Here is a 27,887-nt window from a genome sequence, read left to right on the forward strand (position 1 = left end):
GGTCACCTCCTCCGGGAAGCCTTCTCTGATTCCTGCCCATTCCCCCAGTTCCTTCCACCGCAGCCTGAATCCCACGGGTCCCACTCAGGCCTCCTTCCCAGTCTCGACTGCAGTCCGGAGAGGGCAGGGCCGGCTCAGATTCCTCCCTCCGCATCCCCGCTTCGTCCGGCCGGGCGCTGGGCACCCTGTGGGCACTCGGTAAATATTTGTGGAGCGCACTGGAAGGAATGAATGAACCCATTGGGTGCAGCTGGGGGGAGGGCGGGGCCGAGGGCAGGTGGGAGGCCGCGGGCGCGGGAGGGGCCCCTGGAAGCCCGTCCTCCTCCTCCTCCTCCTCCGGGCCCCAGCGCGTACCACTCCGGGCTCCCGAGGCGGCCTCTCGTGCGATCAAGGGCGCGCAGAGCTGGGTGAGCGACCCGGGGCCCCTGCTCTCGGCGCCGGAGTTCGGAAGAGGGTGGGTCGCCGCCGCCCGAGGGCGAGAGCGCGAGAGGAGCGGGAAGAAGAAGCGCTCGCTCGCCCGCCCGCCGCCTCGCTGCCTCCCCGGCGCTCGCTCTCCCGGCTCCTAGGTTTGCTGGCAGCTCCTCCCACCCGCGCCCGCCTCCTTGCTCGCTCGCTCGCTCGAGCCGGTTTCCAAGCCCCGCGGTGTGCCCGGGAGAGTGCGGGGCGAGGGGCCCCGGGGCCAGCGCCGAGCCGGCGGTTGGGGTCCGGGCAGAGCGCAGCCGGCCGGGGAGGGGCCATGTCCGGCGCGGGCGCAGCGGGGCCCGTCTGCAGCAAGTGACCCAGCGGCGTGGACCGCCGCCTGCCCCGCTCCGCCACCTGGGGCGGCGCGGGCCCGGGTCCCCGGTGCCCCGAGCCCGGGTCGCGCGTAGAGCCGGCGCGATGCACGTGCGCTCGCTGCGCGCCGCGGCGCCCCACAGCTTTGTGGCGCTCTGGGCGCCCCTGTTCCTGCTGCGCTCTGCCCTGGCCGACTTCAGCCTGGACAACGAGGTGCACTCGAGCTTCATTCACCGGCGTCTCCGCAGCCAGGAGCGGCGGGAGATGCAGCGCGAGATCCTCTCCATCTTGGGCTTGCCCCATCGCCCGCGCCCCCATCTCCAGGGCAAGCACAACTCGGCGCCTATGTTCATGTTGGACTTATACAATGCCATGGCGGTGGAGGAGAGCGGCGGGCCCGACGGCCAGGGCTTCTCCTACCCCTACAAGGCCGTCTTCAGTACCCAGGGCCCCCCTCTGGCCAGCCTGCAAGATAGCCACTTCCTCACCGACGCAGACATGGTCATGAGCTTCGTCAACCTTGGTGAGTGAGGGCGGGGGGGGGGGGCGCGTCTCGGTCAGGAGGCACTTTGGGACAGGGAGCCACTTCTTACATCCAGCCCGCCGATCTTTCCACTCCTGGCCATTTGTGAAACTGCAGTGCCTGGCAACGGGTCTCCTACCCCAGGTCCTAGTGGACCCCCAGCTGTGCGCGCCCCAGGTAGGGCGGGCGGGGCTCATCTGGCCTCTGGGAGTTTTGGGGAGAGCAGGACTGGTCCGAAGCCCCTCGGGGTTAAGTCGGCGGCCGCACCCCTGGAGTAGGAGGCGCCGGGCCGGCCGCGGCTCAGTTCAAAGCGCGGGGCCGGGTCATGTGAGCTGTGCCCGGCCGGCGCTCCCGCGCTACCTGGATTTAAAGGGCCCTGCTCGGTGGAGCTGCCTTCCCGCCCTTTCTGGGCCCCTCTCAGCCCCGCCTGGCCCTGGCATCGCGGGCGTCGCGCCCCCTTCCCCGCCCTGGCAACCCTACCTGTCCCCTCGCGGTGCGCCCGCCTTAGCATGCTGCGTGCCCTGAGCGCCTCCGGGCTCCTCTCCTGGCCGCCGGGCGCCCCCCTAGCTCTCCTCTCTCCTGGCTGGAGCTAGAGAAGAAACGTTGCCATTGCGAGCTTTCTATTTTAAATATTTAATGATAGGTCCCGGACGGGCAGAATCCATTTTCAGCGTTTATCACGTGTAGCGCGCAAACCACGGCTTTTGGCGATTGGGTGGCGCGGGATCTCCAAGCAGACGCCGCCGGGGGCGGCTGGGGGACCCGGCTCCCGCCTGGAGCCGCGACAGCCCCGGGGGCGAAGTTGCTCCCCTTCCATCTGTGCCCCCACATTCACCAGACTTGCTCAAACTAACCCCCGGCAGCGCGCTGTAGGGCTGATGATCAAATATTTGGTTTCCGAGATAACACGCCCCGATAGCGCTGTTTCCTGAGCCGCGTTCATTCTACACGTGTAACTTGCTGCGAAAATCCCAACGAAGTCAGGACAGCAAACTCACGCCCACGGGCGCTGGGTCAACAGGAGAATAATGACCCTGAGTCCCCCGCTGGGCACCTGGGGCGTGGATGGGGGAGCCGGGAAGCGGGGATCAACCTTAATGCCTCCGGCTCCTGATGAAGTCCCTGGAGTTCTCGGGACGCCATTGTCTGTCCTTAATAATAGCCAAAAATCAAATAGTGAAACGAGTTTCAGCGAGCAAGGGGGTGGGAGGTTTAGATGCCAAAATAACTTCAAGAAAGTTTAAATTATACTAAGCAGCCTCTTAGAAGGAGGCGGCTCCATATGTCCTGATTCAGAACAATCTCCAAGATGTATGAGGTGGAAAAATCAAGGTGCAGATCAGTGAGGTTACTTATGTGCTGGTGTATCATCCGTTCCCACTGGAAGAAGACACTTTGAACTGGAAATAGATTTTAGGGCTGGGAGTGGTGGGGCGAAACTGGGGCTGGGGCTTTGGGATTGGGAGCTGGGGTCTGATCTTTCCTTGTCTGCACTTTTGTCTATCCATGTGATTTTTTTTTTTTTTACCTTGTGTATTTATGGCCTATACCAGAAACTAAGGAAAAATTCCAAATACATACATATGAACAAGTAAATTAAAGCAGAGTTCTATAGCCATCCTGAAGCCAGGGTTTAACATGGCCCTTTCTCTGGCGGGGATTCATGGCATCTTCGGTTCTCTTGGGTACCCGGGACTCCGAGTGAATGCAGCAGGTCCCGGTGGTGGCCTCCAGAGCCTGGCTGGGGTCATTACAAAGGTATTTGTAAGCCCTGGCTTCTGTGGAAGGCTCTGCAGACCCAGTGCTGCTTCTTATGGACCAGCAGCATGGTCAGACCTGGGCCTTCCCCCTCCCCAGAGAAGGACCAGGTTGCTGACTGGCCGCCTCTGGGGACCTGGGGGCAGGGCTCTTTGCCCCCTCTTGGTGGGGGGAGCAAGCTGGGACTTGTTTGGGGCAGCTGGGTGGTTTTCCTCTGGCTGTACACACACCTTTCAACCCCGTTAGACCCATTTCTTTCATCTTGAAAGGACAAAGACCAGCTTGTCTGAGCCTCTTAATCAGTCGGGCTGGCTTTGGGCTTTTGTGGGACAGTCCTGACTTTCTCAGGTCTTGCTTTCGGGAACATAACTCCAAATTAGATGGCGGAGTGGCTTTGAACAGAGTGCACTGACCTTGTTTTCTTTCTCTCCGTGTCCCTAAAACTCGAGGTGATTAGTTGGGTGAAGACCTGGACTGCAGTTTGGCAAGACTCATCCTGTTGAGGCTTCTAAGGTGGGCTTTTAATTTCTGCTCAGCACCAGCGCAGGAATAAACCGCCTGTCCCTTCCATTCTGTTATGGCTCCAGAATTTCTCTACAGGAGGGTCTTGGGGGTGGCAGTAGGGGTGAAGGGGAGTGTGTAGGAGACACGTCTGGAAGCTGAGATTCCTGAGAATGCCCACTGTTTTTCCTTGAATTGCAAATCATAATTGATCTGTAACTTACAAAGTTTTCCAAAGGTGCCATTTAGTCTCACACTTCTAAGAATGAGAAAATGTCACTTATCCATATCAAACCATTACTTGTTATCATGCAGGGGACCTGGGGGGGGGTTGGGGGGGTCATTGACAGAGATCTTGAGGGGAGGCTGACTTTCTCCACTGTGCCCTCCCCACTGTACTGTATTCCGCTGCTGTCCTGTGTGCTTGGGGGACCTCTGACTGAATTCTGAAGGCTTTTGCAGACCTGGTGCGTTTCTCCTTCCTTCTGTCTGCAGCCAAACTGGTTTTTGTTCCTATAAGTCGTTCTCCTCGGAATTCAAGCTTTTTGCCAGGCTGAGCAGGATCTAAACTAGAGAGGGAACTAGAGGAGAATTTACGACGAAACCAGGTGCTGAGAGTGAGGACTTCAGACTGCACCTTATGACAAAGACCAGCCTGTCCGATAAAGCCCCGTGTAACTCTGATCGAGCTGCAGAGTGAGCTCCCATCTTCCCAGCCTGGGCCTCTTAAGTTCAATGGCGAGATTTGTAAACTGGTTTGGATTAACAAGCCCCCGACTCCTCTGTGTAGACTTAATTTTGGAATTCAAAACAGGCTATCCTCTCTTAAATTGTCCCCAGGCAATGTGAATCCTGCAGACTGAATCTGGAGAGAGCCCCCCACCATTCTTTCTTTGGGCAAATCCAGCAGCTCCTCTTGGAATCTTCTAAAGAAGCTGGTTGGCAGGAGGGGTGCATGATGCATATTTATCTCTGGTCCAGGTTATGAAGGAACCAAATTTGTATAATCTTCGAAGCTAAATTAAAAAAAGGGCAAGTTGGAAACCTGTCATTATTGGACTCAGGGTATAAAAGTGGCTTTTGTGAATGTAGCAGAGGAGCAGGGAGAAGGCTTTGCAGTGTGACTTGTATACCATCTGGCTATCCTTTTTGTTGACAAGTGTTTGGCATTAAGATCTCTCCTTTTGCCCCTTAAGAACAGGCCCTACCACTGTAGAGTATTAGAAAAAGATTCTGTTACAGTTTAAAAATTTCCTTCAGGGAGTGCTCCGGGAAGGGAGCAGGGCCGCAGGCGTTTGCAGCTGTAACCTGGCTTGTGTTAAAATTTGGAAGGGCTGTTCCACATTCCAGCGCTCGGAGCGCGGCCCTCACTGGTAAGCAGCCAGAGGTTAATATAGATGTCACACAGGCTTCTCTCCCTCTTCTCTTTCTTTCTGCAGAGCGCCTTCGCTATAGGAGTGCACCAACAGCTGTGTTTTTAGTAACCCTTTCAAAATCACTTCTTTTAAACCTCGTTTTCCTGCTTATATAAATCAAAGATCTTCTCCCCCCTTCTCTCAAGGATATCTGTGACCCAGATTTGAACTTTTTTGATCTTCTTTGTTTTTCCCTTCTGGAATCAAAGCAGGTTGAGGCCGAGCCCTGGATGCCAGCTTGGGTGGTGATTTTTGGTTTTTATTCCAGAGTTGCCACTCGGTCGTAGAGTGGCCCATCGAAGGCGAGGTGGCCCCGATGACAAGTTATTTCGGGGCAGCGAAGGGAGGATTCTCTGGATGCATAGAGAGGAGAAACTGCTTCTGTGAGCTCTGGTTTGGGGGCTTACATCACACAGTAGGCTATCAGGCCTCTGCTCAGCTAAACACAGCTGGTGTCGGATCCCCTGGCCACCGGGTTGCTTGTGATATGAGTGGATGTCACATGTCTGCTGAACTCAGAGACAAATGATGACTTCATTCCAGGGAGGTCCCATCTAAGTTGATTGATCACCCATATTGCTTTAATATCATTTTTTCCCTATCGGGTAAGGTCATCTTTGGCCCACTGCCAGAATCAGTGTCCCAACACTCCCCCAGTCCCCACCCTTCCCCAGCCTGCCCGTCCATTTCACCAGCTGAATATTTTGAATTGCGTGCCCTTTGCACCAAACGGCTGGCCATGTTAACTTTTTTGCGCTCACTCTTCAGACCTGGCTGGAGGCTGTTGACACGCTCTCTTTCTGGCAGGCCGCTGCAACGCTTCGCCTTAACGCACTCTGTCAGTGTCACCGGGGTTAGGGCACAGGCAGGGATGTGTGGGACCTGTCACGTTATTGTCAGAAGGAATGCGAGGACTAGCCGTTAGAACGTGCTGGTGGGAGAGCACTGCAGCTGTGCACACTTATTATAAAAGATTTAAGTCCCACTGGTAAAATCAATATATTGAATTGCATGACCCTCTGCTTTTAATTAGTTTAAATCAAATGCGTTGGTGCCGTTTGCCGCCTCTTGCCTTCATGGGGTGAGGAAATACCAATATTTACAGAGAAACTGTTGATTTGTGGTGGAAATGATAACACATTTAGCTTTACACACCCAAATTGCTCGGACTTGATGGATCCCAGATCAACGTGGAGTTGAGGGGTGACGTCACCAGGGCAGGGAGCAGGGCGGCAACATCGGTGATGCTCATTGCCTAGACCCCTGATGCCGCTGCAGGTGGGTAGGTCTGTGGGTGAAGTGCTGAGGACACCAGCCTTTCAAGAAACTAGCCAGTTCTTTCATTGCACGCCAGTAATACAGAGATTCACCCACATCATCTCAAATCTTTTCTCTCAAGCATTCTTACAGAATTGTTCAGCAGGCACTGGCCTCTTGGTTGTTTCGAGTCTGTTCTCCCAATGTGCTGGGTCCTTTGTAAGGGGCAGCTCAAGGCACAGTCCTTTATTTATTCCAGAGCTTCAGATGCTATTCTTTCCAATTCCTGAAACAGTTGACAGGGAAGGGGGGGTTCTTTCGCTGCAAATGATCCCATGTACAACCGCGGCTATTATGTGAACCGTTCGGCATTAGCTGTGTGTTCAGCTGCAGTTGAATTCTGGGTTTTGCAGCAAATGGCATTTGACAAATAATATTTGACAAAAATGTGGCTCGGTATTTCTTAATATGGAACAGATATTTCATAGTTAACCTTCCCCGGTGAAAAATTACTCGGACCCGATGTGAAATGGCAGGGCCAATGAATAGCACGGCTGCCGCTGTGTATTTTTCCCCTCTCCGAAGTGGAGTGTTTATAATTTGGGGGGATATTAGGAGCGCGTGAAGTTTGACACTTACTTACGTGAAACTGGGAGTAGCGTGTGCGATGCCGTCCTTTCAACATTTGTGTCGGAAGGCATTGTTGGGAGCGGCGCAAAGCCTTTGCTGATCCGAGTGGAGTGGATTGAATTAATGACAACTCCGAGAGCACCAGTTTTAGGGTAATTGCTTTATTGTTTTGGAGCCAGGGTGCTTATAATCTGGTTCCTGTACAAACATGTTTAACGTGTGTTAATGCATTTCCAAACCAGAGCCTCTCAGCACAACCCTGCTTTTCATTAATTGATGTCGGTAGCATGGTACAGTATTTCAAAGGGCTGGCCAAGTAGAAACTGTGTTTCCAATTTCCTTCCTTTCCTGTGTTTGGAATGCCAATGTTAATTTGTTCCCATGCAGGAGCGGGGGCTGCCAACTGCGGCTTTCTATAAAGGGCTTCACGGTGAAGGCTTCCAGCCCTTGCTGATGCTTGGGGCTGCCTGGCCAAGTTTCCTGACACTTTGCAGCTAATTCTGGGTGATATATGGAGTGGGGGGTTGGGGGGCTTCACCGCCGTGTAACGGAAGTTCTTGGTGACAGCAGAGGGTGTGACTTGGCAAGGGAGAGGGGAACGGCATCTACAGTGATCCTCTTCAGACACAGCTTAAACCCATGTGTCTGTTTCCACTATGGTTGCATATTAGCTGTGTGACCTTGAGCAAGTTACTTAACATCTCTGAGTTTGTTTCCTTGTTTTATAAAGCTGGATAATAATCCCCTCCTCCACAGATCCTCGTGAAGACAAAATCACGTCACTAATGTGTAGAGTCTGGCACACGGTTGGTGTACCATAAATGGTAGCTCTTGTTTTTATTGTGGTGGCTGGATCACTATTCACTTTGGTATGTTAGTCCAAATTTCAGTTTTTGAGTACTTAATCTTAAAATACTGACATGAAGCCACCCGTGTTATTTTAAAGATGCCGTGAAAATGGCCCCAAAGATGTGTGTGCGTGGACACACACACACACACTTCCCTCCTCTTTCAGAGACTGATGAAATTTGAATGAGCACACCAAACTTATTTGAGGATAAATAGAGCATACTGCTGACTCTTTCTCTTGATTTTTGCATCTGTGGCCATTTAAAAATTTTACACCTAAGGACACTGAAACTTGAGGGAGAGTATACAGGAGCTCTCTGTACTATCTTTCCAACTTTTCTCTAAATAAAAAATTATTCCAAAATAACAAGTTTTAGTTTTAAAAAATTGCATTACTGAAGTATTTCTTCCTACCGCTTTCCGGAAGACGGTCAAAGTACAAATTGTCTTTCCTTTCAAGGGAGTGACAAGCCCAGAGCATTCATTAACAGAACAGCACAACTTCCCCACTTTTTACTGGAGCAGGTGCAAGACTGCCCCCCCCCACCGCCCCGCTCCCCCAGCTGGGGCTAGGCTACAATAAAGCCCTGTGTGGATTCAGTGTGTTTAGAAGCCTCTGGACACCAGAGGACGAAAGAGAACGTCTCCAGGGCCCGCGATGAGGGGTGCGCTTTCTCCCTCAAGTCTCCCCATAAATTCCCTTCAGCTCTTTCAATACTGTTTGAAAAATCCGACTTAGCAAGTATTAAGTTTCCCTGCATCTTTGAGGTCACGTGTTATTCTTTCACGTCTTTATCTCCCCAGAGTAGCTTTCAAGTTTCAATCTTTTGTTGTCTGGCTTAATTAAATTGGCTGTGAATAAAAACTTGCACTGTTTCCAAAATTGAGGACTTGCCTGTTTTTAAGCATTGGAGTTAGGCCTGTACCGTCTTGTAATGTCAGCATCTCTCTTTCTTTCATGTAGTTTCGAAAAAAAAAAATCTAAGCACTTAGCGTGACAGTCGGCCTAGAATAGTCCTGTAATGGTCCCAGTGCTCATCTGGTCAGCAATTTAACAACGCACGCAAAGGCAGGCAGGTTATTCTGTGGTTTCAATGTCTTGTGTTTTGGCCTTTGATAAAGGACTCTTCTTGACTCTTTTCAGACATACTTACTGAGAAATCCTGCTTTGGCACTCCTCGAAGAATTCTGGCACAGCAGGTGCTCAGACATTGGTACCTGTGTGCGTGAACAGAGTGAAGATGCTCTCAGGCAGCATCCTTCTCAATGGTTTTTGATCTAGCATCCCCACTAGTAAATTTTTTTTTTTTTAATAATTTTATTTATTTATTTATTTTTCCCCCAAAGCCCCAGGATATAGTTGTATGTCACAGTTGCACATTCTTCTAGTTGCTGTATGTGGGACGCAGCCTCAGCATGGCCGGAGAAGCAGTGTGTCTGTGTGCGCCCGGAATTTGAACCCGGGCTGCCTGCATCGGAGCACACGCACTTAACCGCTAAGCCACGGGGCCGGCCCGCCCACTAGTAAATTTTTGAGTATACACCCTAAATAGAAATAAATTGTATAACTACTACTGTTTTAGGATAGTTTGTACTTTATAAAACAAAGACTAACATAGACATTTAAGTAGGAGGCACTAAAGATTAAAAAAATACAAAATTCTAATGTGAATTAATACATATTGTAACTATTGGATGATTATCAATTAATACAAAGGTTACAATTTTACTTAATTAGCAAGACAAATTTAATTAATTTTGCTATCACTAAAATTTTCAATGGGATGCAATTTGATGTCTTTCAGAAATCGTGGTTCAGCAGTTTGGGATCAGTGAGCTAAAGGCCTGGGCCTAAATTTTGGTCTGTCTAGTCAGCATAAATGAAGTTGTCACGTGATAACAAAGAACCCCACTATCTTGGTAGCTTTAAACCACAGAGGTTTGTTCTCTTGTATTGAGTTATGGCTCCGTCACAGGTGGTGGGGGGCTCTGCACATTGGCCGGGCAGGAGGATGCTCAGATCCCCAGGCTGATGGAGTTGTCACTCTCTCACGTGTCACCAATTACGGTGCCAGTGGGAAAGACAATGTGAATTGTGCACAGCTTTTGAAATTTCCACCTGGAAGTGACTTGGTGCTTCTGCTCACATTTCATTGGTCAGAGCTAGTCACATGGTCAAACCTGACCCAGCGCGGGCAGAAGTTTACAGTTCCACTGCTTGCTTGGAAAGGTGAGCACCAGAGAGGATGTGGGAAATGCACTGTGACTGTACCACACTATCGTAGGCGAAGACTGTCTCACAAGATGAAGAGACGGAAACAGAACAAGTGAGTTGTTGGCTGTGTTACTGAAACGAGACCCTTAGTTTTCAATCCACTAGTTATGCAGAGATTTTTGTTGGAGTCCAGCTAGTAAATTTCCATCTTCCCCAATGTCCATCAGTTCTTGAAATTTACCTGATTGTGATTGTAATATTTTCCCCCTGTATCCCAATGAATCCCTCTTGCCTCCCCCAAGTGCTTGCCCCCCATTTTGGAGACCAGTGTTTCTAGAAGCTTTTGCATCACTGAGGTATTCACGTGGTTCAACAAGAATAACCACTTCTCTCCATTCCCACTTGTAAAATGACTCGCCTCTTCAGGACTTGTCTTTCAGCAAAAGCTTCAGCTTTAGTCCGGGTCACTACCCAGGGAATTAAGGAGCCTGACTCTGGTCCCAGCTAAAGAGGCGTCTGTCCTGGCTGTGAGGTTACTGACTTGTCCTGAAGTCTGGCCCTGAGTGGGAGAGCTGCCTTTTCTTCCTGGGCCTCAAAGGCACTTCTAGTCCAGGCAGGATCTTGCATGGCTGAATCCAGAAACGGAGTTCAGAGACTCCTTTATTATCTAAATGCATCGCTGAAATAAATCATAGTGATCAAGGGGGAGGGTTGAGATCTTTCTGTAGCAGTAATATATGTAGAATAACTTTATCAGGCTCGTCAGTGAATTCTCTCAGCATTCAGCAAAGCAGGTAATATTCTGTTGTTGGGAGGAAGAAACTGAGGGGCTCAAACTTGCATAGCCGGGAAGTGGTGAGGTTGGCATTTGAATCCAGCTCTTGCTGATGTAGGGCCAGCCACTCTTCCGGGCCCCATGGGGGTATGTGAATGGGGGGCCACAAGAAGAGTGGTGTTGAGACCACCAAAACAGATGCCGATCTCCTGACCTTGACTGTGGATCTGTGCTCTAAAGAGCGAGATAAAGATGCACAGCACGCATCTTTCCCTTTCTGTATCCATCCTGCGTGTGATAACTCCTCTCTCCTCTGTCTCTATGGCTTAAAAATAATTGTCAGGGCAAAGGGGCCAGAGTGTCCATGTACAGGGTCTCCTACACGCACCCCACACCCCCTTGATGGGGAAATTCCAGAGGCAGCTAGAGATTGGTGTTTTAATAGCAATATCTCATGACACTGTAAAAAAGACCATGAAGTGGTCCTTTATACCATGTGTACCAGAATAAATATCGCATATTGTTTGTAATAGCGTAAAATCACCCACAGTCTAAATGTCCACGAGCAGAAATAAATCTGTAACAAATTTATTTATAAATTTGTAATAAACCAGAAGGGAATTTAAGGACTTCTTTTTCATGTATCAACATAGACTCAAAACAGAACGTCAAGAGGGAGAAAGCAAGTTGCAGAAGGATGTTTAGGGTGTAACCATTTGTCAATGTGTCAAAACACACACACAAGGGCACCAGAGAATACTATATATCATTTGTAGGTTTATGCATATGTAGTAAGGCCATGAAAACACGGGCAGAGGACTCGCACCAGCTGCCTCTGGGGAGGCAGGAAAGGGATGGGATGGGGGAGAAATTTCAAATAAACTCCAAATGTTCCTGTCAAGTTTTCTTTCTTTTAATACTAAGAAACCATTAGGAAGTGCAATGTGGGATCCTGGATTGGATCTGGGAACAGAACAAGGACATCAGTAGAAAAACTGGTGCAATCTGAAAAAAAGTCTGGAATTGAGTTAATAGTGAAACATTGATGTTAATTTCTTAGTTTTGACAAGCATCCTGTGGTTATGGAAGATGTTAACGTTGGGGGAAGCTGGGTGAGGGTGCACGGGAACTCTGTACAATCTTTGCAACTTTTCTCTAAGTCTATAAAGTTATTCTAAAATAAAAAGTTAATTTTTTTAGAAAAAGGGGGCAACCCCGATATTAACTCTTGTTGCCTGTTAGTTGTGGGTATCTGGAGATTTGTTACATTTTTCTCTGCGTTCTTCTTTGTGATTACATTTTTTCCAAGCCCCAGCGAACCAGAAAACCCGCCTACTGGAGATGAAGTGTGGTGACTTTTGGTGGTGTCGCTGTTTCCAAAGCTTGGGTCCCGGAGAGCCAGGCTCAGAGCGTGCCCAGGGCGTACACCCCAAAGGCCGATAACTCATCTACAGACCCGCTCACACGACGAGGACTCAGCCAGCGACCGGAAACCCCGCACGGCTGTGCCCCAAGGCCTTTAAAACTCTCTCTGCCTCCGTTCGTAAGATGCCCGGTATAAAGCCGCCATTTGTTTATGGGCAAGAAAGAGGGGGTAGGGAGGTCGTTTTAGGTCTTTCGGTTTTCCTTTTGGTCCTGAGCTTTGTAAATGCCTCCCACCATCTTCCCCCTTCTCAGGTTCCACTTTCTGACCGGCTCGACCTGACATTTGTTGAGAGAGAAGCCCTTAAAAATGGCAGTGGGGCCTCAGAACCTTCTAGCGCTAGTAAATGTTTATAGGGTGGAGGCACTGGTTGGTCATTTCCTTTAGGAGGAAACAATAAATGAAGCAGCTTGCCTTATACCTACTCAAACCCTGAGCTTCTCATTGTCTTAATATACTGGTGGTTGGGGGGTGGGGATCCAGAAATCTCTTGTGGCTCAAACACCCTAGGAAGTTGGAAGTGCCTTTTTAAGGTAGGTTTGGGGCGGGGTTTCCCAGCCTCGCACTATTGAAGTAAAAACGGTTCTCTGTGTGGGCCCGTCCTGGACACTGCAGGATGCTGACTGGCCTCTACCCACCAGAGATGCCAGTGGCAGCCCTGCCCAAAGCTGTGACAGCCAAAAGTGTTTCCAGACCTTGCCAAATGTCCCCTGGGAACAAATCGCCCCCAGTTGAGAACCACTGGTTTAGGGTAACTTTCTTCAAACTTGGAAATTGATTGGAGAACCATTATTGCAGACCCATTGGCCCATGGCGGTGAGTGGGGAAGTCAGCATTGCTAGGCTGATGGGTTATTTTCCGGTTGAAAGGAGCACAGATTGCAATCAAAACGTGAGCCCTCTCCTGGGAACCCAGCTCTGCCTGGGTTTGAAACACCCTGGAGACGGAGATGGAGGTCAGATCTCTAAAGAGCAGGCATTGTCTCCGGGGAACCAAAATATTTTCTCAGCGTCTTTTGTCTGATGATACTAAAAGACTATTAAACACATGCTTAGAACTGGTCCTTCTTTTTTTTCCTCCTCCAACTACTCTCAGGAGGAAATAAGGCAAACCTCTCTCTTACCTCGTTCCCCGCTCTCGGCCGGTAACTTACTGGGGGGAGGGTGGGGAGCAGAGAAGCTGCATTTTCCACGTCTCCCTGCAGCTCAAAAGCCGCCGAAAGCAGGGAGGCCGGCTTGCATTAGACCCCAGTCCGCGGGCCGGATCCGTCTGCTCTGTTTTTGTACAGCCTGTGAGCGAGAATGGTTTTTACATTTTTTAAAAGGGTGATAAATAACCAAAGAAGAATATTTCATGACATGTGAAAATTAGATGAGATTCCCATTCCGGTGTCTATAAAGCTTTACTGGCACACTCCCATTCGTCTCCGTATTGTCTGGGGCTCCTTGCACACCCTGCACACCTTGCACACCATGCATCCTGTGGCCACGGGCTGAGTTGTTGCAGCAGGGGCTGTGTGTTCTCAAAGCCTACAATATTGATTATCTGGCCTGTGATAGAAGTTTGCTGACTCCTGCTTTAGACTGCCTGCAACCTTTACCTGGGAAAGGGTAAAAACAAAAAGCCTGAGTTGTATCCTCCTCTTTCGTCCCTCTACAGACGACCAGGGACGCAGACACTTGCTCTCCTCCTGGATGTTTCCTCCTAGTCTGAGGAAACCCTGATGTAAACAGATTTCTCCTCTGAAGCCCTCTCAGCATCTTGAATGTGAGGCGCATATTGTGAATCCCCACAAAGGCGATGGAGCACATTGCGTGGCTTTTCCTAAATCTGCTTCATCCCGGCAGCCCCCTCCCCATGCTGTGTTTTTAAACAATTCTCCTGAAAGGTCTTGGGTGGGAGTTACGACTCTGGCTCTGGGGTCGGACACGTGAGTCCAGATCCCACCTCTGCCCCTTGTTAGCTTGGTGACCTTGGGCAGGTAGTTGCCTGGGTCCCCATTTCCTCCTCCTGGTTAATGTTGGTGCCTGCCCCCTGGGCTGCTGTGAGGTGCCTGTGTGGAGGCAGGAGGAGGGCCCAGCACGGGGCCGCATGGCAGCAGGTGCCGGGAACGTTAGCCGCTGGTGGTGACGCTGTCCCTTGGTTGGCTCTGTGGCGGGCCTCCCTGTGCAGGGCCTGCGTTGGCTCCTCTCGGCATCCAGGGCGGTGGCGTGCGCTGCCTGGCTTATTCTGTCAAGAGACCAGGTCTGCACGGGTCCCACGCAGCGAGCCGTGTGGGACCGGGGTCGGGGTGGTACCCCCTTAGCGGTGAGGCCCCTGTGGAAGGGGAAGCTAGTCTCTTGTTGACTGGGCGAGAGACAAACCAGGAAGCCGATTGTCTTATGACGAATCCTGTTACACTAGAAAGTTGCCTCGTGCTGATTACAATCTGCGTTTATTGACGCAGAGTTTTAAGGCAACAGCGAACCGCCAGGACCAGCAATGTGTGAGCCGCCAGCTTAGGGTGCAGACCAGCCCTCAGCTTCATGCCCTTCCCTGTGGGCTGGCCTGATCTTTAAAAAAGTAAATAAATAAAAATTTCCCAGTAGAATTGTACCTTTCTTTCTTTTTTTTCTGAACTCCATTTATGCCACACTTAGTGGGGCGGCATTTCCTGTGTCCCTTCAGTTTTTTTTGCTGGGGAAGATTGTCCCCGAGCTAACATCCGTGCCCGTCTTCCTCTACTTCATATGGGACGCCGGCACAGCATGGCTTGATGGGCAGTGCATATGTCTGTGCCCGGGATCCGAACCTGCGGACCCTGGCCGCCGAAGCGGAGTGCGAGAACCTAACCACTACACCACCAGGCCGGCCCATTTTTTGATACGGACAACTGAGACTTCTCCATCTTAAGGGAGGACCCACCCACACCAGCTGTTCATCAGATAGCACAACGCCTGCATTTGTTTTCACGTGTGAGGAGACTGGGGCTCAGAGACGACAAGTCACTTGCCCAGCTTTGGGGACAGCAGGGTGTCTGGCTTTGAGCCCCAGGTCACTGGTGTGTGGTGTCAGGCAAGTTCCTGAAGGCACCCAAGTGCTCTGGGCCTCAGTTTCCACCTTAGTCAGCCTGGGCTGCCCTAACACGATACCATCGCCTGCGTGGCTCAAACCACAGAAATTTATTGCTCACAGTTCCGAGGCTGGAAGTCTGGGGCCAGCATGGTGCCTGCACTGGGGGGTTCTGTTTCTCTCCCCGGCTTGCAGACGACTGCCTTCTGGCTGTGTCCTCCCTCACACGGTGGAGAACGAGAGCTCTAGTCTCCTCCTCTCCTTGTAAGGACACTAATCCCATCGTGGGGCCCCACCCCTGTGACCTCATCTAAACCTAATATCTCCCAAAGGCCCCACCTCCCAATACCATCATGTTGGGGCTTAGGGCTTCAACATGTGAATTTTCGGGGGACACAGTTCAGTCCATAGCAGTTTCCCTCTAATGTGGGGGCTCGGCTCAGGGCGGCTGGGATTAGATGAGATAATGGCAGGGAGCTCTCAGTGAACGGGGTGGCTCCCTGGGCTGCCCTTGGAGCCCATCTGGCTGCAGAGTCTCTTCAAGGCCCTTCTGTGGACGTGATGATGGACCATGGCCAGATGTCCTGATTAGTCTGCCAGCTGCAACTCATTGGGGACGCTTGCAAGTTCTTCTCTGAGTCCAGCTTGGGCCCTTATAACCAAGACTATGCATTTCCCCAAGTAGCTTCACATTTTTAGAATTTACTTATGTTTTTTACTCAACTCCCATTATAGATTTTGACAAGAGGCCTGGACATTTGAAAAAAAGTGTGATGCTGCAGTCGCTCCTTCCTAAGTCGCTCCTTCCTATGGGGGCTAGGCGGAAGGCAGTGGGTAGGACAGAAATTGGGCAGAGTGAAATTACCCTTGAAATCCCTTAGGAAGCTGCCACGTTGGGGAGAGACACACTCTGTCTTTGTGTGGTAAGTCCCTACGGCTGTATCTGCTTCCAGCGTGGGACAGATTGCTGCTTCGTCTGTTGCACATGAGATGAAATAATTGGCTTAAGTCTATGGCCCATAGTGTACCAAAATACTCATCTTTAAACCCTAGCACCTCTCTCAGGGACAGGAGATGCTGCGAGATAAATACCTCCCGAAGCCTGCTCCCTGCTTCTATGGATGGGAAGGATGTCTTGTTTAGGACTTGTTCTAAGTTACGGAACACCTGCCTAACCGTGTCTTCGGCACTAAAAACATGTCATTATCTCCTGTAACAGCAAGTCTTCAGGGAGGTGATTCTAAGTCTGGAGTAGCAGCTCAGTGATATCATCCAGGTATACGTGAAATTTGCACCTTCCCTCCACCATTCTCAAATTCCTCACATCTGTTACCTCATAGTTACAAGAGGGCTGCTACAGCTCCCAATATCACATCCTCATACAATGTCACATTCAAGACAGGAGAAAGGGGAAGGGTCCAAAGAGCTCTCCTTGGTTGCCTATCTCTTGGTTTCCTAGCAGTTCCCCAGAAGACTTCTCCTTAAGTCCTGTGGGCCAAACTGGTTCATAAGGCCAGCTCTGGCCGCAGAGGGGGATGGGAAGGTATGAAACTGGCCTCTAGCCAACACAGTGGGAGGTGGGTGAGGGAAAAGTGTGCTGGAAGTGGTTGTTGGGTGGCCACTTCAAACGGTTTCAGTTGTTTCTCCCTCCTTCTTCGTGCCTGTTGTCTATGTGCTGTAGAGTTGGGTTTACGTAAGTTATTTGCACGTGTGCTTTGGCTCCACTGTATGGAGATAATGGAGATAGATAAATGGAGGCCCTGAGCTAGTTCTCGGTCTCCGGATAGCGTGCCATTGTGACTCTAGGCAGAAGCTTGGTGCGTGTTGACATTAATTCAGCCAGGCCCTCTGCAGCCCGTGGAGAGACTTCCGTTTCTCTTTAAGCTCCAACCTGTGAGTAGGTACAACTTCAGCCCTAACTGTGAAGACTGCACAGGACTCGAGCCACCAGCCAGTTGTTTGCTGAAAACAAACTTTATTTTATCAACTGAACCCTCCTGATCTCCTTAGACAAGGGTCAAAAGTTCTTGAAAATGCCCCGAGAAGGTCCGGCGTGGTTGTCCTCTGGGAGGAAGCAGAGGCGGGGTGGGGCTTGGTCTGCGTTCTGCTTGTGGGACGGGTGGCTCCTGTTTCCCTGTGGGTAGAGGATGAACCGATCGAGATACTCGAGGCATTTGAAGAATCTGTGTCATTGTTTGCTAGCCGGGGTAGAGAGCTGCGTGCAGGAACGGCCTGCCATCCTGGTAGAACCTTCTATGTGCACTGAGAGTCTGAACAAACTTTTCCAGTAAGTGGGTTTTGGGGCACCTGAGTTTCTTCCGTCTGCTTCCAAGATGCGAGAGGGTCTGAGTGTATGCTTGGGCCCACTAGCTGGAAGGAATGATCAGGGAAAGGGGAGGTGGAAGGTATTTTCAGGGGTTATTTCTAGGCAGTGTATGTTTGGTGTGAACTAAAGTACATGTAACTGAATTGTTTGGTTGCAGGCAAAAGAAATCTATTCAAACTAGCTTAAGCAAAAAAAGGGAAATCAATGCATCCCGAAGCCTTGGGGAAAGACATACTAGCAGCAAGAAGGTCCTTAGAGAATCCAGGGGTTATTCTCTCCACGTCCTTCATCTCTGTCACTGAACAGCTTCCTTCTTACTTCTCTGCCTCACTGGATTCCTCTGCTACCCTGCCTGTTGCGAGAAAGATGGCCACGCACAGCAACTTGTAGTTACGGTTATCTGGCTAGCCACATACTTGCTTTCCCAGCTTCCTTGCAGGTTGGAATAACCACAGGATGCTGTCCTAACCAGTGAGACACAAAAGAAAATTTTCTATGGGTAAAATGGGGTAGGAGGTGGTTCTGAAAAATGTTTTGCTTCCTGATGAGTGACAGCTGAGCAAACAGAACTCTTTGTCCTCTTCTTCCTTTTTCTGCCTTGAATGTGGTTCTGTGAAGACATGATGTTTGGAGTCATGGCAGCCATCTTGTGACCATGAGGCAACAAGCCTAAGGATTAAAAGTCAGTGTGCAGACAATGGCAGAGCAGAAAGGCAGAAGAAACTTGGGTTCTTGATGACGTGGTTGAGCTATTGCACCCAACTAAAATTCCTGGGGAGAGACTCTTAGGCAGCTTGAATCACATGTTCACTCATGAATCAGTTGGGTCTAGAAGGCAGATCACCCTACATCAACAAGGTTGCTGGGAGTCAGCCTCTGGCCCTTTGTGGCTGGGTTGGGGGACTGGAAGTGTGCCTACTATTCAATTACAGCTATATTAGCCATTATAATAATAATCTGGGTAGCTCATGTTTGTCAAGAATTACTATGTGCCAAGCATCCTTTATCCTCTTTGCATATATTAACTTATTTAATTTTTATAACAACCATTTCAGGTGGGGGCTATTATTATCCTCCCTATTTTATAGACCAGAAAACTGAGCCCAGAGAAGTAAGTAGCCAGCTCAGGATACATAGCCAAGAAGTTTGTTTGAATTTGGAGGTCCAGTTGCGAGCCCTTCGTCTTATACTTGGTGCTGAGCTGCTCCTCAGGTTTGGAGGATGGGTTTGGAGCAGGTTAATAAACAGTCTTGCCAATGGGAGTGTCGTATGTGAGGCAGCAGGAAGCCACATAAACGTTTTCCGACGATGTGCTTTAGGCATAATGTCCCGTTTCTTTGATTATCAATGTTTCTGAAACCAAGATGTCGTAAAATTGATAAAAGTGTTGGCATCTTTTCCACAAAGAGCTGTCGTTAAACTGATCACACCTCTTACAGTAGAGGAAACACGGTGACAGATACTTCTTGAGTAGAACTGGAGATAGAGCCAGCCAACACTTATTGTTAATAACGTTGTTTATTGAAGTGTAACGTGTACAGAACAGTGCACAAATCAGGAACGCTTAGGAATTTTTGCAAAGTGAGCACCCCCGGGTAACCAGTGCCCAGATAAGAGACAGTGCATGACCGGCTCCCAGAAGCCCCTCGCACCCTCGCCCAGGGTGACCACTGTCCTGGCTTCTAATGGCATGGACTCGTCTCGCCTGTTTTTAAACTTTATATAAATTTAATTGTATAGGAATTCTCTTAAATCACTACTAATCGTTTCCAATGATCTGGAAAGACGCCCCTATTCAGAGCTGTCTCATGTAAACCGGAGACCCACTTTGAAGTCTGTGTGCAACTCCACTGGTTACAGTGAACAGAGGACCCAAAACGTAATCTCCATCCTTCGGTTTGATCTCGGATTCTCCTTCCCTCACCAGAAGTAGGTTCAGAGGACAACCGTGCAATTTTGAGGATGTTTTGACAGTTCAGCTTGGGCCTTCCAGTTCAGTGGGTTAAAATGTGAACATGAAATGGATGAGGCTCTTGCAGATGGCTGGATTCCACCAAACCTCCCCCGCCGGCCCCTGGTGCGGCCTTTGCACAGCTCTGCACCGTCCTGTTTGCAGAAATGAATGCCGATGGCTGTGTGGTGTTTTGGTCCAAGTACGGGGCTTTAGAGAAGACTCTTACTTTGAAAAGGAGATGGGAGCCCAGCATGAAGGAAATGCAGAACAGTCTCTTCCTTAGCTGCACCTGCACCGCCAGGGCCTAATGAGTTTAGGTTGATGGAACCCAGACCTCAGGAAGGATTATAAATTCTCATTTGATTTGATTTGCTTCTAAAATACCTTAAACCAGCTGTGCCTGCCCAGCTGACCCAGGAGTCTCTGGCTGCTTTGGGGGAAGGTGTTGGAGGCACCCTCCTGTCCTGGGGAAGGGGGGCAGGCTGCAGCAGCTCGTCCCCCAGCCCTGCTGCTCCCGGGCCTGCTCTGGTCTGGCACGCGTCCCTGCAGTGCCCCACGACTCCGGCCTCTGTCTCCACGCGTTCTCACAACTGGGGGCCGCTGAAGGTCCCCATTTATAGGGAGAAGCTGAGCTCCCCAGAGATGGGTAACTTGCCCTGAGTCACTGCTGGCAGGTGGCAGAGCCTGCATTCGAACCCGGGCCGTCAGGCCCCTGGCCCATCCCAGCCCCGTTCCCTCCTGCTTCCTGAGCTGAGTGAGGCCCGGGGGGCTCCTGTCCTCCTAAGGGAGCCCGTGGGGAAGGTTTCCGTCTCTTCACTCAGATACTCGGAGAGCCTGCCGAGTGCCGGGCGAGTGAGCGCGGCAGGTGGAAGAACGGGGAGCAACGAAAGCCTCCTAGCTAACGTCCCTCCACGTTCCTGCGGTGCCAGCCCTCCAAAACGGTCTCCATTCTAGCGGTTCTCAAAGTGGGGTCCCCGGACCAGCAGCACCGGCGTCTCCTGAGAATGTGTTAGACATGAAGTTCCCGGGCCCCACCCAGACCTCCTGAAATAAAAACGCTGGGAGCCGGCCCAGCGGTCGGGGGGTTAGTAAGCTCCCAGGGGATGCTGGAGCGGGATGGAGTTTGCGAACCCCGGGTCTGTTTGCTCTGACAACAGCCCACTGCCGTCAGTGTCGTCATCCTCCCGTTTTGCAGACGAGCAGTGACTTGCTAGGCGCCCGGGGCGGCAGAGCTGGCCCCCGCACCCCAGCCTGGCTCCACGGTCGCAGCCTCTTCTGCGCTGTGCCCTCGCTCGGTCCTTACTCTCTTTGGGTCAGAATCCAGAAGAGATGACAGTTAATAAGCAGATCAACAGACCAGTCAATAAAACAACCAGAGCAGGTAACTCCAGCTGGGAATGAAAGGGGAGTCCGGGGCCGCGTGCCGGCCGGGCGGGGAGCAAAGCCCCGCGCCTGGGTCCCCACCTTGGTGTGTCTGACGATTATCCAGCGGGATGTCGCTCACCAGGTGACACGCTCCTAGGTGGCCCTGTGACCCGAGCAGGGGTCGTCTGGCCTGTTTTAGAGCTGAGAGCCCCGGAGCTGCCAGCGTCAATTCCAGGCCTCGCACGACTCTGGAACTAAATCCTCCCTGCTTCCGAGGAATTTCTCACCCTGGGAGCCTCTTTTTGAGGGAAAACCTTCTATATTGAGAACACGTATTTGGACCCTTGTTGGCAATCAGCACTTTACATCATCCTGATGCTGAAGGAAGCCAGCGCGCTGATGCCACAGAGCCGTGCTGTCCCACAGAACCTTCCTCGATGATGGAGATGCTGTCCAGGATGGGAGCCGCTAGCTACGTGCAGTTACCTAAATTTAAATTAATGACACTGAAATAAGTGTAAACGTGGCATTCCCAGCACACCAGCCACATTTCAAGTGCTCAGGAGACACGTGTGGTTAGTGGCTGCCATGATGGAGAGCACAGACATGGAATTCGAGTTTAGAGGTGCTAGGTTGAACCATATATAGGTCAAAATTGGTGGAATGTCGGCAGCTTTATAGGGTACAGCCTAATAGAAGTGAAAGGGGACTTCAGACCAGTGAAATCCATTGCTTTGTTACAGAGGGATGAACTGACACCCAGTGAGCGTGGGGTCCCACCCAGCTAGCTGAGAGCCCAGATGGGACCAAAACCCAGGTCTCCTGACTGTCTTGAGGTTTGCCTGTTAGATCAGGGATTCTCAACTCGGCATGACTGACAGTTGGGGCTGGGCCTTTCCCTGTAGTGTCTGGGTGTGTGTGGGGGTGCACGCACGTGAGAGGGGGTGTCCTGTGCATTGCAGGATGTTTAGCAATGTCTCTGGCCTTACCCCCTAGAGCCAGTAGCACACCCCCCACCCCCAAGTTGTGGCAAACAGAAATCATTCCAGGTATGGCCCAGTATTCCTTGGTGGGGGTGGGGGGAGGACAAAATCACCCCTGGTTGAGAATCACTCCTTTGCTGAAAATAGTAACTAGTTTCCATTCTTTTCTCTCATTTTCAATTAGCCAAGGTTGGGGCTGTGACCCAGAGATCCTGAGGGCTGGGTTCCTCCCTCCCAGGAGATGGGGCGCCCATGGGTGAAGGATGGCTGCCTCGGTTTACGGCGGAAAGATCGACAGAGCTCACGGCCCATTTTTCTTTTCAGCTCTACCAGCGTCTGGGGCTTTTTAGGCAAACAACTGGCTTGAGCCCTAGAGATAATTAAACCCATCTTTTCTCCCTCTCTCCGCCCCAGCCCCTAAAGCCTTTGGTCCACTCAGTTCACAATGATAACATTGTTCGAGCAATACTGCTCACATGTTGACACTGAAGTGTTTAATCTTGCGGTGCAGTAATTCCCCCGCCCCACCCCCACCCCACATCTGTGCGGGCTGTGAGGCTGAGGACAAAAAGCCTGGCTGGCCAGCGGTCTCGCCTCCGAGCCCCGCGTCTCTGGACGCAGCCCCTGCATCTAACAAGGAGGCAGTGTCTCCGAAGACCCTCTCCGAGTGCCCGGCGCTGGGGCTCCAGGTGGTCTTGCTCGCAGCCGAGGCATTTGGTGGAAAGTTCGAGAGTTGAAGCAACAGTTCAGGGGCGGGAGGACAATGCCGCTTGTGTGCCCTCCGCCAGGCAGGGCCCTGCCCCCCGATTCAGGGGGCGAGGGAGGGATGATGGGGAGACGGGTTAATGCTGCAACATCTTCAAGCCGGCAGCTTCTGTCAAGGGTGACTCTGGCCTCGGGCAGGAGCAAAATTTACAAACCAGAGAGGGACCTGAGTGGGACGCAGAGCCTTCACCCTCTGAGTTCAGCTTTCAAGGGGATTAATGTTCGGACCACGCTGTGTACACCAAGAGCTTGGTATACTCCGGGCTGCTCTTATTTAATCCTCTCCACAGCTGTGAGGTCGCTGGTGGTGCCCGGTGTGAGGGAGAGAGTAGGGCCAAGTGCTGAAGACCATCTGGGTGTTCAGACTAGCTGTGTGGCCGTGGGCAAGTGACCTTACCTCTCTGAGCCTCAGTGTCCTCATCTGTAAAATGGACATGATGCATGTGCCTACCTCTGAGCAGGGGTTTTATAAGGATTCAATGAGACAATGTACGTGACACATGTGATGTGGCATCTGGACCAGTGGGAGGGCTTCTATAATGGTGGCCATCCACCTCCCACCCATTAGGATGGCTGCTATCAAAACCAAACAAACCATCAGAAAACAAGTGTTGGTGAGGATGTGGAGATGTTGGAACACTTGTGCACTGTTGGTGGGAATGTAAAATGGTGAGCCTCTCTGGAAAAACAGTATGCAGGTACCTCAAAAAATTACAAATAGAATTACCATATGATCCAGCAATTCTACTTCTGGGTGTATACCCAAAAGAATTGAAAGCAGGGTTTCGAAGAGATATTTGCACACCTGTGTTCACAGCAGCATTACTCACAATAGCCCAAAGGTGGAAGCAACCCAAGTGTCCATTGACAGATGATTGGCTAAACAAAATGTGGTATATCCGTACAATGGAATATTATTCGGCCTTGAAAAGGAAAGAAATTCTGACACCTGCTCCAACATGGATGAACCTTGAAGACATTGTGCTAAGTGAAATAAGTGGGATCACTGATATGAGGTCCCTGGAGCAGTCAGATGGTAGAGACGGAAAGTAGAATGGTGGTTGCCAGGGGCTGGGGTGGGTGGGGAATGGGGAGTTAGTGTTTAATGGATATGGAGTTTCAGTTTTGCAACATTAAATTATTTCTGGCTCTCTGGTCACACAGCAACGTGGATGTACTTAACACTGCTGAACTGTACGCTTAAAAATCGTTAAGATGGTAAATTTTGTTATGTGTATTTTACCACAATTAAAAATAAAAATTTAATAATGGTGGCCGTGACCGAGCTTAGGGCTTAGGTAGGTGAGAGCTGCAATCGACCTGGGCTTTTATCAACTGCTCCCGCATAGCAGGACACTGAGGGCTCTCACACCTGAAGGGGGTGGTCAGAAATACTTGTTGAATGAGTACAGTGGATGCGAGGAGACACCAAAATATTCTTCTGGCAGCATAGGTCGTTTTAGACTTTTATTCGACGTTCCTTTTTTCTGGGTCTGGGGCCGTCCCCTCCCTTCTCCCATAAGAACTGTGCAGCACAGCATGTCAACTCTCATGTTATTAAGAGAACGTTTTCCTGTTGGAGTAGTTGGGTATGTCTGTTCCGTTTTCCAGAACTCCCAATTTATGGCATGCCTCTGGCGGCTTTTTCAAGCTCCTTAATCTGGCCACGTAAATCTTCAAATGAATGAAGAGCCATCATCGAATTTCACATCCCCGAAGCTGCGGGGCCATAAATCGCCTCCTGACAGCAGCCTTGGTAACAGTCAGCTCCAGTGAATTCTGGCGTGTGCCAGAACCTTCTGGATGAACTGTATCCTTGTAGGAAAGGAGGGAGTCTGGGTTGGAAGTTTCAGAGTTAAAATAGGATGGGGGAGGTCCTGGGCCGTGGGATTCTAAGCAGTCGTGGGTCCTTGCAAACTCAGTTCTGGCCTCTGGTTATATTGTGGACTTTGGTTGGTTCTGTCTGTTCCCAGAGCCTCATCCTCATTAATGGGGTTCCGGGGTCTGTCCCCAGCCCATAACTGGAGCTCCTTGGTCCAGCGGGAGCTCACGGAAACCAGCCTCCGAGTGAGGAGCAGAGGTCCTCCCAGAGGCCTTGCAGTTTTCACCTGGAAAATGTCTCTTTGCTCATAAAATGTTTGGTCCTATCTCATAGCTTAGTGGCATCTTTGGGGACAGTGAGAGGACTGTATAATCTGGAAGGTTAACCAAGCTTTTTCTGAAAACCATAAAGTTTTGGAAGGAGCTGCTGGGCGATTAACTTGTTTACTACCCGTTTATCAACTCTTCCTAGCCCTGGCCAGGAGGGCCGCTTGGAGAGGCTGTGAAGACAGCAGAGAACGGGCTGACACTTCCCTCCACGATGCAAATGTCTCCGCTCTGCCACTGGCCACGGCCTTGCTCGTCAGGTGTCTTTTCTGCATGGCTGTCCCCACGAAGCTCCTTACTGAGGTCTCTGAGCAGCCAATGACCAAATCCAGTGAACGGCATCCCTGTCCCTTTTATCTGAATCTGGCCACCATCGTGTCATCTTAAATTCCAGTCTTATCCTCCAGTCATTCCATCTCTTCTGTCGTCCAGACCAGGGATGGAAGATATAGTCATCTTCTCTCAGGAGCCAGCCGGGATGGGCAATGGCTGCCTCAGTGCCTGGCTGAAGCAAAGAGCATTACGGTTGTTTAGCGATGCCTACCTTGGGTGCAGGAAGGGAGAAAGGGGGCACAGACGAGTACGAATCATCCCTGGACAGGACCTTCCTCTGAGCCTCCATCTCTGTTCTCACCCCTTCTATCCACTTTCCACATTATCGCCAGCCCTCTGTCTAAAATAGATTTGATCAAGGCGTGACCCAGCATAACAGTGGACCAAACCAATCATGGTTGATGGGGTCAATGACTGACCCCGTATCATGTCATTCAAGAACCTTCCCAATGAGGAACTAGCTTGCCTTTCTCTGTTATTCCCAATAGACTTCTTACCACTCACGAACATGCTCTGTTGCTTATTTCTCAGGCCTTCGATCATATCCAACATCTTTCCTGTGAAGAACCCCCACCACCCTCATGCCTAAACAAATGCACTGGGACTTACTAAAATAAACGAAAATGAGCTATCCCTTTAGGGACTGTGTCTCATTTGGCCCCGTACCCAGTTACACCCAAGTTCTTGCCATGGAAACATTCAGATGCATGTCCTAAAGCAGAGCACACTCAGCACTCTGACCCAGCAACCCCACTTCAAGGCGTTTACCTGACAGACACGTGTTCACCGAAAGGCGTGTACAAGGATGTTCATCGTAGCACAATTTGTAATAGTCCCAAACCGGAAGCTACTCAAATGCCCATCAAAAAATCAGCTGTGGCCTGTTCATACCACGGGTCCTATACAGCAGTGGAGATGGATGAACTTCCATCACTGCGCAAACCCACTGCGGGGGGGTTGAGTAGAGGAGGCAGACGAGGAAGTGGTGCCCGGTGCTGGGGTGGCAGTCGCCTTTGGGGAGGACGGGCTGGTGCTTGGAGGGGCCCGTGGGGGTGTCTGTGGTGCCAGTCATGAGTGTGCCGTGTCCTGCTCTGGTGTGTTTGCCTGGAGAAAGTTTATCGAGCTTCATGAACACTTACGGTCTGTGTGCTTTACCACATGCATGTTGTTAATAAAATCGTTTACTTAAAGACTAGATGGAAATTCTGCGAGCAGTGATAGATTCAGTCTGATAGACTCATGGAGCCCTACTAAGCGTCAGGCTGTGCTGGGCACTGGGAGTTCAGGATTGTCCCTCTTCCTGCAGTGCTCGGTCAAGGGGTGATCTGGTACTTGGAAATTATCCAAGTCTGAAGAACGCAGCCTTCAGGGCAAATGGTCACCTCAGGTCCCCAGGTACCTGAGCGTGTTTCCTGCCTGTCCGTCTCTGGGCGTGTGTAATTGGGCTCATGGTTGTTTTGCTCAGGACTGGCTTGGTTGCAAATGGTAGCAGCCTGACTTTAATTAGCTTAAAGAGGGCTTGGTTGAAGGGTCTCCACATAACTCACAGATTGGAAGAACTGAAACCCCAACTTCAGGAAAGACCAGGGCCACCAGACCAGGGGATCAAACCTGGAAGTCTTCCTCCTCAATTCCGATTGTCCCTTTCCCCTGCCTGGAATCTTCTTGCTCACAGACCAGCTTTCTCTACATTCTTAGAGTTCAAGGCAGAGAAAGCGAACAGGGGCTCTTTCCCACCAGATTCCAGGAAAAATGAAAGAAATCCTGTGTTGGGCCCAGCTTGGGGCTTGTTTCCTCCCATCCCTCAACTCCGGGGAAGGGGATCGTGGAACAAGAAGGCAGTTCCCGTGGGACCACATGGCTTGACTGGGAGAGTGATGATGAGGCTTTCCAAGAGACAGAGATGGCATGGGTGTGGCACCTACTTTTGACATCACAGTGAGCTGTGCCCTGGCACAAAATAATCCATAAGGGAGCAGGAGAAATATGATGTCTTCTATATCTATTTTCTCATGCTTCTAAGAATTTACTGTACTCATTTATCTTTGTGTGTTATTATGTATCACATAAGTATGTATATATTGGGGGGTGCGTACCCCTGATTCTTAGGGTGTTAAATACAGTTCTGTACAGCATGGTTCCGAATACCTACGCTTAGGTACCCTTTACATACGTGCTGCCCTTTGCAAGTCTGCACGGCGAGTTGCATTTGGTTATCATAGTCCCCTTGTTCAGAGGTCACCAGCTTAGCGAGGGGTATACCTGTACATTTATGCAGCTGTGAATGGGGGGAGGAACCCTAGATGCTGAGAGGCTGCAGGATGCTCCTGGGTGATGCTGGGGAGCAGGCTTGACTTGTATGTGGGGCAGAGGTCTTCCCTGGCCTGTCAGAGGGTCAGGAGAGGGGACAGGAGAGGGGACGTCCAGGTGGGTGGCTTCCTGTTCCCACCTGCTACTACCCTGTATTGACACCTTCCAGCCCAGAATTTCCCCTCCCCGGGCCAGCTTTGGGATTATTATTTCAGGCTTTTGTAAAAGAAGGACAGTAGAATCGGCCTTGGGGACAGTCCCGGGGCTGGTTGCTGTCAGGATGGTGTTTTCCGGAATCCGTTTTCTTTGGACTTATCTTTTGGTCCTGGGGATCAGGGCCCTTTAATCTTGTGAAGATGAAAGTCTTTGTTAATGCCTGTGAGCTCTCTGAGCCGGTGGGGAGCTGGAATGTAGAGGGCGGCGGGAGAAAGAGCTGGATTCCTAGGCTCTGGTTTCCTTAGGAAGCTTTTCTTTATGGGCACAGGACGATATAAACTCTAGACATTTATTCTAAAATCCAAGTCTTGAGTAA

General features: G+C 50.7%; 1 protein-coding gene across 2 annotated transcripts in view; it reads left to right on the forward strand.

Annotated features, from left to right (window-relative positions):
• Positions 1-359: 359 nt before the first annotated feature.
• Positions 360-27,887, forward strand: part of BMP7 (bone morphogenetic protein 7) — an 89,157-nt gene continuing 61,629 nt past the window's right edge. Inside the window, exon 1 of one of the 2 annotated variants that reach the window (XM_087445090.1) lies at positions 360-1,297. In XM_087445090.1, coding sequence (XP_087301216.1) covers positions 880-1,297 — 418 coding nt within the window. In that variant the 5' untranslated portion in view covers positions 360-879. The remainder of the gene's footprint in view (positions 1,298-27,887) is intronic. The other variant, XM_004430245.3, reaches the window with a different exon arrangement.

This window comes from Ceratotherium simum, chromosome 21 (genome assembly GCF_057802395.1).
Source record: "Ceratotherium simum simum isolate JZ-2026a chromosome 21, ASM5780239v1, whole genome shotgun sequence".
Classification (NCBI taxonomy): Eukaryota; Metazoa; Chordata; class Mammalia; order Perissodactyla; family Rhinocerotidae; genus Ceratotherium; species Ceratotherium simum.